A 16,317-nucleotide genomic window follows, 5' to 3' on the forward strand; every position below is an offset into this window, starting at 1 on the left:
GTTCAAATCCCTGCTCAGCCATCTAAACTCACTGGGTGATCTTAGGCAAATCATACATTCTCAGTCTCAGAGGGAGGCAGTAGCAAATCTCCCCTCTGAACAAATCTTGCCAAGGAAACCTCATGATAAGTTTGCCTTAGGGTCTCCATAAATCAGAAACAACTTGAAGGCACGCAATAGCACAACCTAATTGATAAAGTTATAGCTAGGTGACCTGTGTGCTTGCTTTCCAATAATGAAGTACAACAATTTCTCTCTTCTTTCTTATTAATAATTCTTGATTTCAGACTGGATTTAGTCTAATTAAAAAGATTGTATGTAAGCACTGTGTAAATTTACAGCACTTTATAAATAAAGGTTAATAATAATAATATCCAGGAATGCTTCTGGCTGAGCTTGGAAAAGTTATTATTTTGGACGACAACTCCCCAAATCCCTAGTCAGCGTGGTAGCTGGGAGCTTCTGGAGATGTAGTCCGAAATAGTAATTTCTCCAAGTTCTAACCTTCTATTAAAGTAGAATGTATCGTAACCTTATTGCCTATTCATCTACTTCACCAGAGTTTAACATTCTCCTACTGTGGTCCGTGGTGGATCTCAAGCAAGTTACACTGTCGGCCGAACCGTTCATGCTGACTGTTAGTGCTAATTCAGACTGAAACAAACTTGACTCAGATATTGATGCAACCAATGAAATGGCTTTATTTCTTGTCTCCACCAATCCTTCTAGCACCATTCATTCTGAATTAGCACTAACAGGCAGCATGAACAAAAAGATGGGTTCTACAACCTGTCATATTCAGAGTAATTTTCTGCTATGCCAAGGAGATTTCTTTTCTCTGATATCTATGTATTCACTCTTGGTTGGGAAGGAAAAAGAAATAGTTTCAAGAAGCCATTTTTGCATTTGCAGCATTATGTGTTACTCAAAAATTCATTTGTTGTGTATTTGTTTTGTTTTGTTTTGTTTTGTTTTTTTGCAGGGGTGGGAGATTAGTGTTGCCTCTTCCAGCACTGTTGAGTTTTGGTTTTCCTTCTGAAGTTGTGTGTTTCTTCTAAAACTCTTTATAACTGCTCTATTTTTGGTGTATATGGATTAAAAATGTTAAATTCAGTTTTATGTTTCAAGAGAAGCTGGCTTCACTGCCCTCCACTTTGGGGGATCTGATGATTTTTGATCAAAGTAGTAGTACAATATTAGTTCAATTGGTTCTTTGTTCTGGAATCAGCTTATGGCTGCTACATAGAAAACTGGCCAAAAAATAACCTTGAATGAACATGATGCAGCTGTAATGTTGAGGCTGAACAAGTCTAAGGCTATAATGTGCCTTGACAGGCAAACACCTGGGAACCACATATAAGCTGCACTAAATTATTTGGAGGAAGAGCATAATAAATTGGTTTAACAAATTGCTGCTGTCCCCAGGGAGCCATAGATAGGCCTTTTGTGTACAGTATTGTCATGGTCAATGTAGAAATGCAGCAATGTATAGACATGTCCCTCTATGAACCTATCTGTTTATCTATTTATAGCTATCATTTATCTAATGGCTCTCAGAATGCCATACATACCATTTTTGAAAATAAAATAAAAGAGAAGTCAGTCCTTGACCTCAGGCTGACAATCTTAAAAGGCATGACACAAAAGGAAAAGGAGATGGGAGAGAAGATAAGTTCTTAATACTTTGAGGTTTTTCACCCTAGTGAAAGGAGTGTGGGATGACAGTTGGAGAGAGGCCAAACCCAATAGAGTTAGATGCTCAGGAGGGTTGATAATGACCCTGCTTTCCTTCTCTCTCTTGTAATCTATGATATTTAGAGGGTTTATCATGAGATGATGTGACTCATTGGAAAAGACAATTATGCTTGGTAAAATTGAATGTGGTAGGAAAAGGAGGAAACTGCACTGCAGGTAGATTGATTCAATTAAGGAAGCCCAGATCCTATTTGAGCAGGGAAGCTGAAGACTGGTCCCTTGAAGTTCTCTAACGTTAGGGAGATTATTATAAGGTTTTAATTAGAATAACCTACACTTCTTTATGTTGCCCTGAGCCTAATGGAAGAATTATATAAATATGAACAACATTAAAGTACAATTAGTGGACAGTCTGTCTACGACAGAAAGTAGTACAATTGTACTGTGTTCCATTCAGGGCTTGGAAAAGTTATTCTTAGGGACAGCATTTCCCAACTCCCAGAATCTGTGGTCAGAATGTCCAGTGGGTGGGATTCTGTGGGGTGCTTTTTTGTCAGAGACTCCAATTTTAATGTCTGGAAAATCATGAAGCTATATTTAATTGTAATTTCAACTACCTTGTGTGCAGCACAATTACACTGTATATAAAAGGAATAAGATTGATCTCCCCACAAATATAAAAGATATGGGTTCTGGTGCCGGTAAGCTTGAATGGGCTATGGTGGCCATACCATACCAACCTAAGCATCTACACTGGAAGGATCCAAATGAACTGTGCATGCCTAGGAAATGCAATTCCAGAACTCAAAAGCAGTCTAAGGCAGGAAGGGGTACGTGGCCAGGGAGGATGTAATCCTGATCAAAGCTGATACACAGGTATTGTTTTAACAACCCCTCAGATGTAAAACAAGCTACAAGGCTGGCATGAACTCCCAGGGCCCAACCCAAGGCTCAGCTGGAGGTCATGACAAGCATTCATGCAGAAGACATTACTCTGTTTTTAAACAGAGGTTGAATGGCCATCTGTCAGGGAGGCCCCAACTATGGATTTCTTGAATCGATAGGGGATTGGACTAGATAAACTTTGGGGTCCCTTCCAACTTTATTATTCATAAGGAGAGGCATGCTCACCAAAATGGTTTTTTGCTCAAGAAGCATCTTCTTCTTGTGACTGCTGACATAGCTTGCATCTTTAGATGCCTGCTTTTTCTCAAAGGTGGCTCAGCCTCTAATTCTAGAACAGAGGCCCCCAGTTCTTAGACAAAGAGAGGGCCAAGTAATTTGGGGGGGGGCACCTGCAGATCCATTGACATAGACTAGGTGTCTCAGGGATCTCAGATGTGGTCAAAAGAGAATTCCACTGAAACCTTGAAACAAATTAATTTTGTGACTGCATCTCTCAGAACCACATATTTATCTATCTCTGGCAGCTGCAGGTTTCTACCAGCTGTAGTCTAAACATTACTTTGTTTTAAAGGGCTTGCTTTCCAATTTTGATATGGAAAGCATCATGCAATGATAGTTTGATACTATGGCCATACAAGAACAGGAAATCCTATAAACCCTGGTTTAAATAATTGATCTTGAATGACCCTTATCTGTTCTTTAGACAAATGGATATACAGAGAGAAAGAGAGAGAGAGAGAGGAAGACAATTTGGTCTTATTCTATATTGACGTACTGAATTCTCATTGTATTACATGTTCACATCTCAAGATTTCTCCTTGTTGTCTTTTGTATCTGCTCCTTTCCCCCTTTAGCCTCACATTGTGTACAAATAGTGTACATATGGTGTGTACACATACAAAGCAGATGGAGAAGTACTTGAAGGGTGGGAAGTATAGAAAGGGTGTAACCAAGTGTAATCTGTAATGTGAAAATAATTTGGTATTCTTTTTTGTAAAAAAAAAAAACAGAGCAAAGGAAGAATTATGCACGTGACAGTATCAGCAGCATATCTGAGACATCACAGTACCATGTGGAAGTAAGAAATCTATGTGTTTATTAATGTTTATGTTTATATTTAATTATATACTACAAAGTGTTCACCAGGAGGTCTTGCAATACTAAACAAACTGGAGGTTAGACACCACACATTCACATGTGCATTCCTTCAAAGTCAGCCCCATTCTCCATCCAAAAAGACCAACAGAGTGGCCTGTAATCTGAAGAAAATGACACAAAATGAGAAGGGTTTGAAAGAAGGGAGGAAAAGGCAAAAAGCATTTACAAAATTCCTATACATATTCATTGTGGCAGAGAATACCTTTCTGGACAATAAATCCCAGAATCCCCCAGAACTCCCTGCAGCTCATTCTTTCGATGTATTGGGGCTGTGTTTCTTTCCCCTTGCCATAATCTTTCTTCTAGAGACAGTTAGTCCTTTAGCCAGTGGCAACTTTCCACCATAAATAGAAACAGTGTGGTATAGTAGATAGATTGTTGCACTTTACTTCGGATGCTCTGGGTTCACCCATTCCTCAGTTACGCCCTAGCCTATCTCAGGTGTAAATATGAAATGGGTGTGGGGAATCATGTGTGCAAATCTAAGCTCGTAGGAAGATAAAAAATGCAATTAATGAATCTTTTTTGCCATTCAGTTGATATTAGAGCTAAAGCAAGTTAGCAAGATGGTATACTTTGGGGGGATTTTCCTTGCTGATTAGCTCTCTGTCTGATCACAGAACATTTTTAATAGGGCTTCTCATCCTATTAAAATACTCTTAGGTTTGTTTGTGATACTGAGATAATGGATATAATGTACTTAAGCTTCCTGTGGGTTCACACAGTCAAGGAATTAAGTAGAGGATAAAGTGCAATTGGAGAGCAAAGCAAAGATGGGATAGAAAAGAAATTACATACATTTTGGGCTAATCAGCTGCACAAACAGCAATAAGATCTTTTCAAATGTCAGTTTCCACGCACTAGTTAAGATTAAATCTGAGTAAATTTCTAGGCCCAATTCAGAGAGTTTAACTGAAGGACTTGCACATTGGTTATCTGAAGGAATTACCCAGTTCCAGTCTTCCCTACTTACTCCTGGCACCTTAGAGGCACCCTTTTTGAAGAGATTAGATCATACCCAGGACCTTTTCCATTGTTGCTCCTTAACTCTGGAATTTACTGTTAGAATGTGTTAGTTATCACAGAACTAGAAGCAGGGAGGACTAGAATCAAAGGGTGGAAACTGCACAGAAGCAGATTTTGACTAACAAGAAAGAGGTGCCTTCTAACACTGCTTTTCAAATGAAACACAGACTATCTCAGGAGATTGTAGGTCATCCTTCATTGGAGATATTTGAGCAGAAACTGGATGGCCACCTCTCAGGTATGGTTTAGCCATTTCAGCTTGCACTGAGCAGAGACTTGGACTACATGATCCTCAAAGCCCCTTCTAATTCTGTAAGAATAAATTCCAGATGTCAGGAATTTGTAAGCAAGTTAAAATGATCTCCTAATTTTTTCTTTGTTGAGGAGCAGATTATTAAAAGAATTCCCCTCCTCAAAAAAAAATAGTAATGATTTTTAAAACCATGTCTCTCTTAATCTGTTTCCTCTGCCACAAACCATTAGCACTTGACTACTTTTGTTTTGGATCGGAAAGAAGCCATGATCACGATTGATGATGGAATAAGGAAGTTGAAACTGCTGGATGCCAAGGGCAAAGTTTGGACGCAAGATATGATTCTCCAAGTGGATGACAAAGCTGTCAGTCTGGTAGACTTGGAATCAAAGGTACAAGCCTATTAATGTGGTGCTTAATTTTTCATAGTTGCTAGTAAGGCAGAAATTGTCTTGGGATGCAGGGAGGGAAACCATTTTGAAGGTTTATAGTTCATTTTCAAAAGCTGCTTTACATTTCACACTGCATGGGTAGTGGCACATAAATTGAAGAGCTGCTTCAGTATCAATGCATTGGGGTTTAATTTACTGATACTTGCCTATAATTTGAAGGGTTGCTCTCTCTCCCCCCTCCCCTCCCCTTCCCTCTTCCTCAAATAAAACTCCCTTGCAGAATGAATTGGAGAACTTCCCCCTGAGCACAATTCAGCATTGCCAAGCTGTGATAAACTCATGCAACTATGACTCCATCCTTGCCTTAGTGTGCAAAGAACCAGCCCAGAGCAAAGCAGATCTTCATCTTTTCCAGTGTGAAGAGGTTAAGGTAAGGTGGAATATGTAAAGGACATGGAGTGTTTTGCTGTTACTTTCTTGGGCCCTATGAGTTAGAAAATGGTCTTGGGGGCTGCATGTGGACTACGTTTTCCCTACCCCTGTCTTATGGGATTACCTACCCTGAAAGGCCTGCCAGTGATATAGGTATTTTATGCCCCAAAGATACTGTAGGAGACAGTTCTTCTTTATTATGAAACATGTTTAGCTTTTACTTTTTCAGGGTTTTTCTTTGGTTTGGCATATTATTGAGACTTTTTGATGTTATTGGACCAGAACAGACCAGCAAAATATGCCAGCTTCGGGGCCTCACACAACCTCACTGACCACACAGTGTGCAGTGTCATGGTGTTTCTCTGATGCAACATTTACACGTGCCATGCCATAGAAACACCAAAAAGCTGCCACCATGGTGGCAAAGGCACTTTTTCTGGCGCAAAAAGGAGCAGCATTTTGGCAATCAAAGGGCCAGCTGGCCAGCTGTTTCAGTCCATTGCAAACAATTGTGACCCAAAGCCTTATCGTCTTCTGAATATCTCAGTGATAGCAGTACGAAGCTTGAAAGTAACTAGTTTGCGAATAACTGGTTAATGTGTAATCAGTACCTATTGCCAGTAACAACAACTTAGGTTTTGTGTTTGTAACTTAATGAAGAATAACTTCACTCCAACAGGGTGTGCACACCAGAAGTTCAGATGTAGCAACTGGTGGTCATTATAGCCATAGTTCATTGGACCAAGAACTAGCATTCTACTTTCATACATCTTCTTCTCCTTGGCCCATTACCTTCTTTAGCTTCTCACAATTGGCAGGTGTGTACGTGTGATTAAGCCACAATTTCCAGTTGTGTCTAAACTCTGAAATTCTGCTTTAAATCCTCACCGCAAACCAGGATTTCAAATTACAAAACCAGGATTTTAAACAGCACTTTAAACCACCATTCTCCAGGTGAAACATATTGGAGAGGTGTATCTTAAGAAACCCTGAAAGTACTGCATTAAAGTACAAAAGTAGGGGGTATTGAGACCATTGATACAATTCCTGTGCCAATGTCTCATGATTTATTAGACCAGTATCATTCCATTTGACCCAGGCCAAAATGTGAATTGATCTTTCAACTGATAACCTCAGTATTTCTTAGGGTTTTTGTATGCTCTATATGTAAAAATGCTTTATCTGAACCACTGCCTTCAGCCCTCCCCCTGTAGATTGTTAGGTGAAGTTATTGTGCCATACTGAATAAATCTGAGTTATAAGAGGTGACATTCTGCTTACTTGTGAATAAGATGTTCCTGTAAAACTCTAAAGAGAGAAATCTTCTATGAAAGAATGGAACTCCTGTTTTGTAACCTTGCCCATGGCTGGATTTTTCCTCCCCCCACTCCTTTGTCGACAGTCCCAGATTATTGTTGTAAATGGGTCCAAAATCTCAGAGGTAAATTGGTGAAAAGTGAACCCAGCCTTTGCTGGTGAATGCAACCAGCATTTACTGGTGAATATTATCCAGAAATGGGTAATATATTAGACAGTGCCTGTCAACATTCACCAGCGTATGTCTGAACAGTTAGACATTGACAGAGCTTGTTTCAAATTGTCGACATTCATCAGACTGTGAGCATTCAATAGAAGAAAAATGCTTATTTTTCTCTCTCTAATACATGGGGAATTCATATTTCCCCTCAAAAACTGCCCCCCCTCCTGTTGTTCTATTTTCTTTCTAACATATTGCACAGAGCCGTCTGTTGCAAGATGTTGTTGGAACTATTCCAGCGATAGTAATAGGAAAACGTCTGGTTGACCCATATGACTGCCTAATAAGATCTGTTTTCCCAGGACAATGGAAATTGAGTCCAAGTTTATGTCAGAGTTACGATATGTTAAGAGATCATAATCTGAGTGTAAGCTGGCAAGTTCCGCATCATCCTCCAAAGCAATAGATTAACGTAACTGCCTGTTTCCTGAGCGTCACTTGTTTTATGAACCTAGAAATAGCTTTGCTATGTCTGATGAAAGATCCATCTAATACTTCCAGCATTTTGGGTTTTTATTTTTTTGTTTGATTTTTACAATAGCCAGCAAAGATACCTCTGGGTACCCACTAAGAGGGCACTAACATGGGGCCTTCTACTCTTGTTTGATGTTTGAGGACATTAAACTTTAGAAAAGTAGCTTTTCTACTACTTTCAAATTCTGAAGATGGCTTGATTTTGATATGTCAGACTACAGACTTTATTTAGCATTGAAGGTTTTTTTTTCAGTTGTTTCCATTGCATTGTTTAAACTGTTTACATGGTGTAAATTGTTTAGATTGTTCTAAACTGATTTCATTGATTGTACACCATCCTAAGATCTGCTAATATATGGCACATTGGGAATATTTGAATAAATTGATCAGTATAAATCCATAAAGGCATCGATAAGCTGGCTAACAGTGTTCACTAGTAGTTTTCAAATGATGTTCTACAAACTGTCTGTGTCTGTGAAGTCTGGGACTGACCAATACTAATTAAAGTCTGTTGATCAACTATTACCAGTTTCTTGTAATACATATTTGGAGGAAATTGTCAGTTATGTTCTATGGGACATTCATATGCAGTTCTCTTAGGATAGAATAAAACCCAACAGGCTTGGTCATTTCTCCCACATGTGTTGAATGCATACAGGCAAGAATCCTTCCATTGTGGAAATCATGCTGCCTATGGGATCACGGAAGTTGTAATCTACAGAAGAGAGAAAATGAGGTGTAATGTTGGGCTAGGACTCTGAAAGATCAGGATTCAAATCCTACCTTGGCCAAGGAAACCCATGGATGATTTTGGATGAGTCAACTCTATCAGCCTCAGAGGAAGGCAAAGACAAACAATCTCTAATCAAATCTTGCAGAGAAAACTCCTTAGTAGGTTCATATTGCCATTAGTTGGAAATGAACTGAAGGCACACAACAACAACAACAACAGCAGCAGCAACAAAGAAGTAACTTTCCCCAAATTTTGGTGCAGAACAGTAACATGGCACAAGCTCACAAGTTGACTGGGTAGACTAGTTGTTGTTCCCTGAAGGTGGCTACACTGATATGGCCTGTTAACAAGAGGAAATCAGTGAGACTTAATCATCAGACTCTTGTTTCAATGTCTTGATTTTACAAGGCAGAATGATAAGCCCTGAGCTAGACGTGCCATCCAGATCATGACTTCCTTGCCTGACTGGTAAAGAAATGTGATAGTTTTGGCTTCCAAAGAAGTGCAAGGAACACTGATTAATATTGGCAACCTCTTCTCCTACAATTTTTAAAGAGAAGCTGTTCTGTATTTACTGGGAAGTGGAACATTTGCTGCCTGCTGAATACCTTTTTTGCTAATGGACCAATAATCCTGAACAGAGCTTGGCTTCCTGCCATCCAGCATCCCTAAATATTATTGACTTCCATGGATAATGATTGTCCTGAGGTGGTTAGCGTGTAAGCAAATATGAGCTGTGAGTGGCAAGCGTGTTGTAGTAATGTAATCAGACTCTTGTCAGGAAAAACAAAAACGGACTAATTAGATGTGTGAAAGGCGATTAGGACTGTGGCAGATGTAGGTTGAGTAACTCTTTCATGCTCCATTTCCTCATAAGCATTGTGAGATGTGAGTGAGACATGATAGTCAAGGTGTGAAGCTTCATTCCCAAAATGGCTGTCATAGGAAGCTACTTTATACCAGCTCAGATGATTTCTTTTATCCATTCCAGTATTGTTTACTCTGACTAGTAGCCACTCTGTAGAGTCTGAAACAGAGGTCTTTCTCAATACCTGATCCTTTTAGCAAGTAGTTCCAGGAATTAAACTGAAGACTTCTTGTGTGCAAAGTGTATGTTCTACCACTGGACTATGTGATGTCAACCTCCCTATGACTCTGTGACTTGATAGGGACAGATGACATTTAGAAAAAGAGACATGATCAAGGCTTATAAAATTATGTATCATAGAGCAATAGTAGCTAGAGATGATGTTTTCCTCAGTGTCTCAAATTACTAGAACTCAGCTCCACTGAAACAAGAAGATTTTCATTTTGTAGAGCTAGCATGGTGTAGTAGTTTGAGTGTTGTATTGTGATTCTAGAAACCCTGGATTCAATTCCCCACTCAACCATGAAACCTTGGGTCACCATAAGTCAAAAATGACATCTAGGTGCCCATTAAAGATGTTGCAATACTTGAGCCTTTGATCTGTTCTAGGACATCTTTGATAGCTCTTTGAGTAGGGGTGAAGTAGGAGTATGGCACTATGGATCATCATTTCTAATCTTTAATTTAGGATCAATCCAACATGCCAGTTTATTGCCTGGTGAATTTCTCTGGTGGCTGAGTAAAATTCACAGTGATCTGAGCACGAGGGATAGAGGCACAGCTTCCTTGTTTCCTGTAGCTCTTTCCAATGATAGCAGAATGAAGATAAATGGTGGAACAGTGTTGAAAGTGTGTGCCACTTGTATATTTTATGTAGCCTGCAGAATTCTGTGTTCATGACTGCAGAATTATTTTCCTTGACTGTAGAATTATTTTCTTAGCATGGCATTCACACAGCTGTGTTTTCAAAGAGAAAGAACATTCAGGATATGCTCCCTAATAAAAAACAAAACTTTGTTTTTTATTTATTTAAAGTGTTTTTATATTGCCTCCCAGTGCACAAGGGCTCCCAAGATGACGAACAAATAAAAACTAATTAAAACAATATAAAGATAGCATTTTAAAAATATATTAAAATGCTCTTTGAAAACTCCTAAAAGCAATCTAAAAACAAACCAGTTTTAAAACAGTTAAAATAACAATTTCAAATATTGAATGCCATGCAGAAAAGAGCTCTTTTGTCTGCCAGAAGCTTAAAAGAGATAGGGGCAGTCTAACCTCTTTGTGTAGGGAGTTCCACAGTTGACGTGATGGTACAGCCCTGTTAGGTGTACCCACCAGCCTCACTTCACAAGATGTTGGGTGGTGCAATAGAGCCTACCCTGAAGATTTCAAATTTCTGGCAGTGTCATATGGGAGGAAATGGTTTTTTGCATTGGTTTAACAGATTTTGCTCCTGTTTCTACTTAGGCTAACTTTATTCATGAAGATATTGAAAGTGCAATCAGCGACAGCAAAGGAGGGAAGCCAAAGAGGCGACTTGACACACTCAGGTAAAGCCTTAAACACTGATTATGTAAATGCTCTCATATGACTTCTTCTAACAGGATGCTCATATGATGAGTACCATCAGAACCAAAACATGACCACAGAAGAAGAAGAAAATTGAAGGAACCCTGTGGTTCCCTGAGACAGAAGAACAGAAACCACAAAAGTCACACTCCTTCTACCTTTAAGTAAAAAGTTGAGGTGTATAAGGGAATGTCACAGCACCTTGTGACTAACTAATTTATTTTAGCATGCGCTTTCGTGGATATTTTAGTATGAGCTTTCAAAGATTACTCTTACTGCAGTTTGAAAAAATGAATTGATATCCATGAAAACTCATGCTAAAATAAGTCCATCTCAAAGTTCTGCTTCATTCTTTCACCTCCATTACCACCATTTTATGTTGAAGCAGATTAACACATTTATCTCTTGATATCCACTCTTGAGGCAACACAAAAACCAAACCACATGAACATTAAACATGCCCAGTAACTGTGGAAAGTTGAGAAAGAAAAACAGATAACTGGAAAACACAGGGGAAAGGATACCATGCTTAACATTTCATGTGTAGGTGGAGAACCTCAGGCCCAGGGCTTCAGTCCCATCCTCCTGAGGTCACACTCTGATCCTTTGCAATCCTCCAGAAGTTCATCTACTCTTCTTCATGGCATCATCATTTAGTGGTTTCCTAGCTGTTTTACAGCTCCCACTTCCAATTCTCTTCTAAGAAATCCCTCTGTTATTGGCAAGAAGAACTTTAAGCTTGAATAGGCTGGGACATTCAACCCCATCCCATTTGCCTTTGGCCTTGCCCATCATTGGAATTCAGTTCCTGAGAGCTTTTCTGAAATTGACTATAACCCCTGGGCTGAAGGAAATTCAGTAATTCCTGGCTTGTGAAAAAGACATGGCCAACAGAAAAAAAGCATGACTACTTCATTTGCTGCCTGAGGCAGAACAATCAGCCTGTGCCACCCTGGTGAAGGTGTATAATACCTAAACCCACTCAAGTTATTTTCACACTTAAAGCAAAAAATATTACATTTTCCATAAGCTCCTTTCTTCATCCCTGGAAGCAAAAATAATAATACAGACTACTAATGGTGCCCATTTAGGACACCCAAAATCTGCTGTTCACTTCACTCTGGTAGTGTAAGCCATAAGGTGGTGAAAAGAGGTTGCAACATTTTTATGCAAATCCTATTTATATCTGTCTGGTTGTAATAGTGAGAAGTCTCTGAGATATCTTTTGTTAGCACTCAAAATAGCTGTCTTGGTAAGTTGTTTGTTTCCACAATCATTTCAAGCTCACTTAAAAGAAAAGGAAAAAAAAAAAGGGGGGGGGGGGGGAACACCCAAACCTTGTATCTGAAATTTTGTAAACTTCCACTTTTGCTATCTACTTCTTATTGCTAATTGCCATCAAAAGTTGGCTTCGACTTATGGTGGCCTTATGAATGGGAAATCTCCATGACACGCATTCTACATTTCTGTTCATGTCCTGCAGTGCTTTCCATGATTGAGTCTATCCACCTGTGATGCAGTCTTTATTTGTTCCTACTGCCATCCACATTGCTGAGCATTATTGTCTTTTCTAATGAGTCATGTTGTCTCATAATATGGCCTCAGTTTGGTCATTTTGGCTTCTGGAGAACGTTCAGGGTTTATTTGCTTTAGAGCCCATTTATTGGTATATACACAACTTTAATGTGAATGATAAAGACATCAAAATAGTTAAAGATTTTCTATATCTTGGTTCAGTCATTAATCAAAATTAGTCAAGAAATCAAAGAACTTGGAAGGGAAGCTATCAGAGAATTAGAGAAGGTTCTTAAGTGTGAAGATATATATTGTTGAATACCAAGTCACATCTAATACTTTATCAAAAATAAGAATAATGTATTTCTGTTCTACCCTGTATTTCAAAGCAACATACAAATACAATCAGTATAAACAGATTGAAACAATTCAAAACCATAAAAATAATTTAAGCAGTCTGAAAACATTAAATATATACAACCATCTTTGTTGATATCTTATGTACTACCTTAACTTTCTGAAAAATAATGTTATGTTTATTTTATTTTTATTTTTTAAAATTTATTGGAATTGATACCCCTCCTTTTTGGAATTCAAGGCAACTTACAGAAATTAAAATTAAAAAAATTAAAATTAAAATATTACTTTACAAAAGCTAAAAAAAGAATTAAATAACAATTTTATTTTAAAAATCATGGAAAACCTTGTTTAAAACATATTTAAAACATAAGTGATGATAAACAGTTTTTTTTTTTTAAAAAAAAATACAACACATCACTTTAGACACATGTTTGAAATCATACAGGGAAATATATGAATTGATTTTTTAAAAAATAAAAAAAAATCTTATTTTGGTGGTATACCTATGTTGTATCAACATAATGTTGGTTTGGCTTGCAAGTGCCTCTCATTCAGCCTCATTAAAAAAAACTTCTCTTCTGAAGCATATTTATAATTTATTGATGTTGCCACATATACTGCCTCCCACAGAGAGACCTGACAATATATCTCAGATTTCTGCAGCTAGGGGTATCCCCCTCCCCACTTGCTTAATAAACCATTGTAAGATGTTCTTTTCTTTTAGTATTTCAGTATCAATTTGTTCTTTCTGCTGCCTAGGATGATTTCAAAAGCTGACAGCACGATTCCTCCGCCTCCGAGAGCGCCCGCTCCTGTCCCCCCAGGTACCGTCACGCAGGTGGATGTCAGAAGCCGAGTAGCAGCCTGGTCTGCTTGGGCCGCTGAGCAAGGCGACTGTGAGTGTTGTAGAATCTTTGAGCTGACCGTGCAAATTGTGCAAATCAGAGATTGCCAGTGCTGTGTGATGGGCCTGTTGGACCAGTGGTCTTGGGCTATAGGTGGCCGACTGACCTTGTCTGCAATGAACTAGGGATGTAAAGATTAGTCACAAAATTTCACCTCCTTGATGAGAAAGGCCATCTTGACACTTGGAGACAGACTGCTGAAAAAACTGTCAAGGCCTTTTCTATTTTGAGACTGGAATTTTTGCCAAAAAAATTATTAATAATAATAATTGTTTCACACACACAAAAATTAGTGTTTGCACCAAACAAACAAACAAACCCCAAAATGTTTTACGGGAAGGATATGTGTTTTTCATACAAATTCCTGTTTCCTGCCCCAAACATTGCTTTCTGGGCAAAGGATTTTTTTTTAATTTTTAATTTTTATATTTTTTTTGCATTGATGTTCTGAAATGTGAGAAATCATAGAGAAATGCACAAAAACTCTCATCATCTCACCCGATAGTAAGAAGGCTATTGAAACTCTTCATTATTGTATGTGAGAATGAAGTAAGCCAAGATTTACATAGCTGTGATGAATTGCTTGGTACAAAGCAGACAGGGCACTTACATATTCCACAGCAAGCTTATTAAAATTTATTAAGCTAACTTCCACACATGATTGATATTACAGTTTCCTGTTCTGCATAATTTAGGCAGAGGCTTTTGCACACTTTGCTGGAATATATTTTGTTTGAACCCAGTCAGATGATTGATGGAGTGAACTTTTACACAGCCTAGTTACCAGACCTCTCTGGGATGTGTATAGTCTGTTAAAATATAGTAATAATTGAATAATTGACTGGAGAAGCACAATATAAAACCAAGAGTAAACAACCAGCAGGAAATAAAACATTTCAGCATATTGTACCAATTAAAACCACTACCTGCATTAGAGTACAAAGGTGAAGAAGTACTAAAACTATTCTCAAAATGCCTGAAAGGTTAAAAAAAAAAAAAAAAGGGAAGGGGGTGTTTGACACCCATAACACTGTAATACAGATGCTAGGTATTTTATGTGGATGGAATTCCATTGATGTGGTGCCATCACTGAAAAGGCCCTCTTGTAGCTCTCTAATTAAAGATCTCTCATTATGGAGGCAGGGGCACAAGAACCTCAGATGATGCACTTAGAGTTCAGGAGTGCCAGTGTGACATAGTAGTTTGAATGTTGGTCTACAACTCTGGAGACCAGGATTTGGTTTCCAGATTGGCCATAAAACTCACTGGGTGATCTTGGGCCCATGCTCCCAGCCTCAGGGGAAGGCAATGGCAATCCTCCTCTGAACAACTCTTGCCAAGAAAACCCCATGATAGATTCACCTTAGAGTCGACATAAGTCAGTAAGGACTTGAAGACGCACAACAACAGCAACAACAACAGTTATTGTATATACTCAACTATAAGTTGACCTCATGTATAAATCAAGAACACGTTTTAGAGCCAAAATTCTGGATTTTGATATGACCCATGGATAAGTCAAAGTTGAAACCTAGCGGCATGTAAGAAAGGATGTAAAGGACAAAACAAAGGAAACCAATGCTGAAGAAATTTCAAAATTCCAGCAGAACTGTACTTACCCTAAAGGCTTGAGCAATCCACATTGTACCATAGGGAACTATGGTAAATTGTGGCTGTGCAGTGTGTGAGGGAGGAGACTTGGCATAGGCTGAGGCAAGAAAATGCTCACATGCAAAAAAGAATCAAAAGTCAAAACAAAGAACATGGCATCTATGTTAGCAGTACTTACAGCCTTTAACTGTAATGTAATAACTTGGCCTGCTTTTAACCCAAAAAAGACTGACATGTATACACAAATGTCTTATTCAAATCCTTCAAAGTCCAATTCATCTTGGCATTTCACTGAGGGCAAAAAACAAAACAAAATCTGCCATCACTGCCATTTTCCTGTCCAGCCATTCAAAAAGGTCAGAAGTGGCACCGTGGCAGAGAGAGTAGAGGAGGTTGGTGCTTCTTTTAAGTGCTCCCACGATTTACTAAGCTCTTGTCTTTTGCCACACTACTCAGTGAAGGAGATTATTCTTTTTTTTGATAAGAGTTACAGTGCTTATGTTGATCCACGGATAAATCTATCCATTTTTTTGGGGGGTCAACTTTTTTCACTTCTGATATTGTTGTGGGTCCCTTGTATGACACAATTGTGGAATGTTACCAGCAGCTCTCTGTCCCTGCTGTGTTGGTTGATTCACCTTATGTTTTTCTTTCCATAGTTGAGAAACTGAGGCAGTTCCATGATCATGAAGAAACAGCTGAAATGATGGCAGCCAAGATCGACAGAGATGTTGTAAGTGGAAGTATGTGTATATGTATGTGTGTTTGTGTATTGTTTCTTTGCGGTGTTGCTCAAAGCTGCTGAGAGTTTGTACACTGACCTCTCTGTTCTGTTCACAGCTACCATTTCTGAGACAAAAACTTCTGAAAAAACTTGGAA

At 38.6% G+C, this 16,317-nt stretch overlaps 1 protein-coding gene across 1 annotated transcript in view; it reads left to right on the top strand.

Moving 5' to 3' along the window:
* Positions 1-16,317, top strand: part of EPS8 (epidermal growth factor receptor pathway substrate 8) — a 124,499-nt gene that overhangs the window by 67,835 nt on the left and 40,347 nt on the right. The window contains 6 exon segments of the mRNA XM_042467849.1: positions 3,604-3,679; positions 5,269-5,430; positions 5,711-5,860; positions 10,945-11,027; positions 13,681-13,817; positions 16,097-16,170. Of these exon segments, the coding sequence (XP_042323783.1) occupies positions 3,604-3,679; positions 5,269-5,430; positions 5,711-5,860; positions 10,945-11,027; positions 13,681-13,817; positions 16,097-16,170 (682 nt within the window).

The sequence above is a fragment of the Sceloporus undulatus genome, chromosome 5, assembly GCF_019175285.1.
Source record: "Sceloporus undulatus isolate JIND9_A2432 ecotype Alabama chromosome 5, SceUnd_v1.1, whole genome shotgun sequence".
In the NCBI taxonomy this organism is placed as follows: domain Eukaryota; kingdom Metazoa; phylum Chordata; class Lepidosauria; order Squamata; family Phrynosomatidae; genus Sceloporus; species Sceloporus undulatus.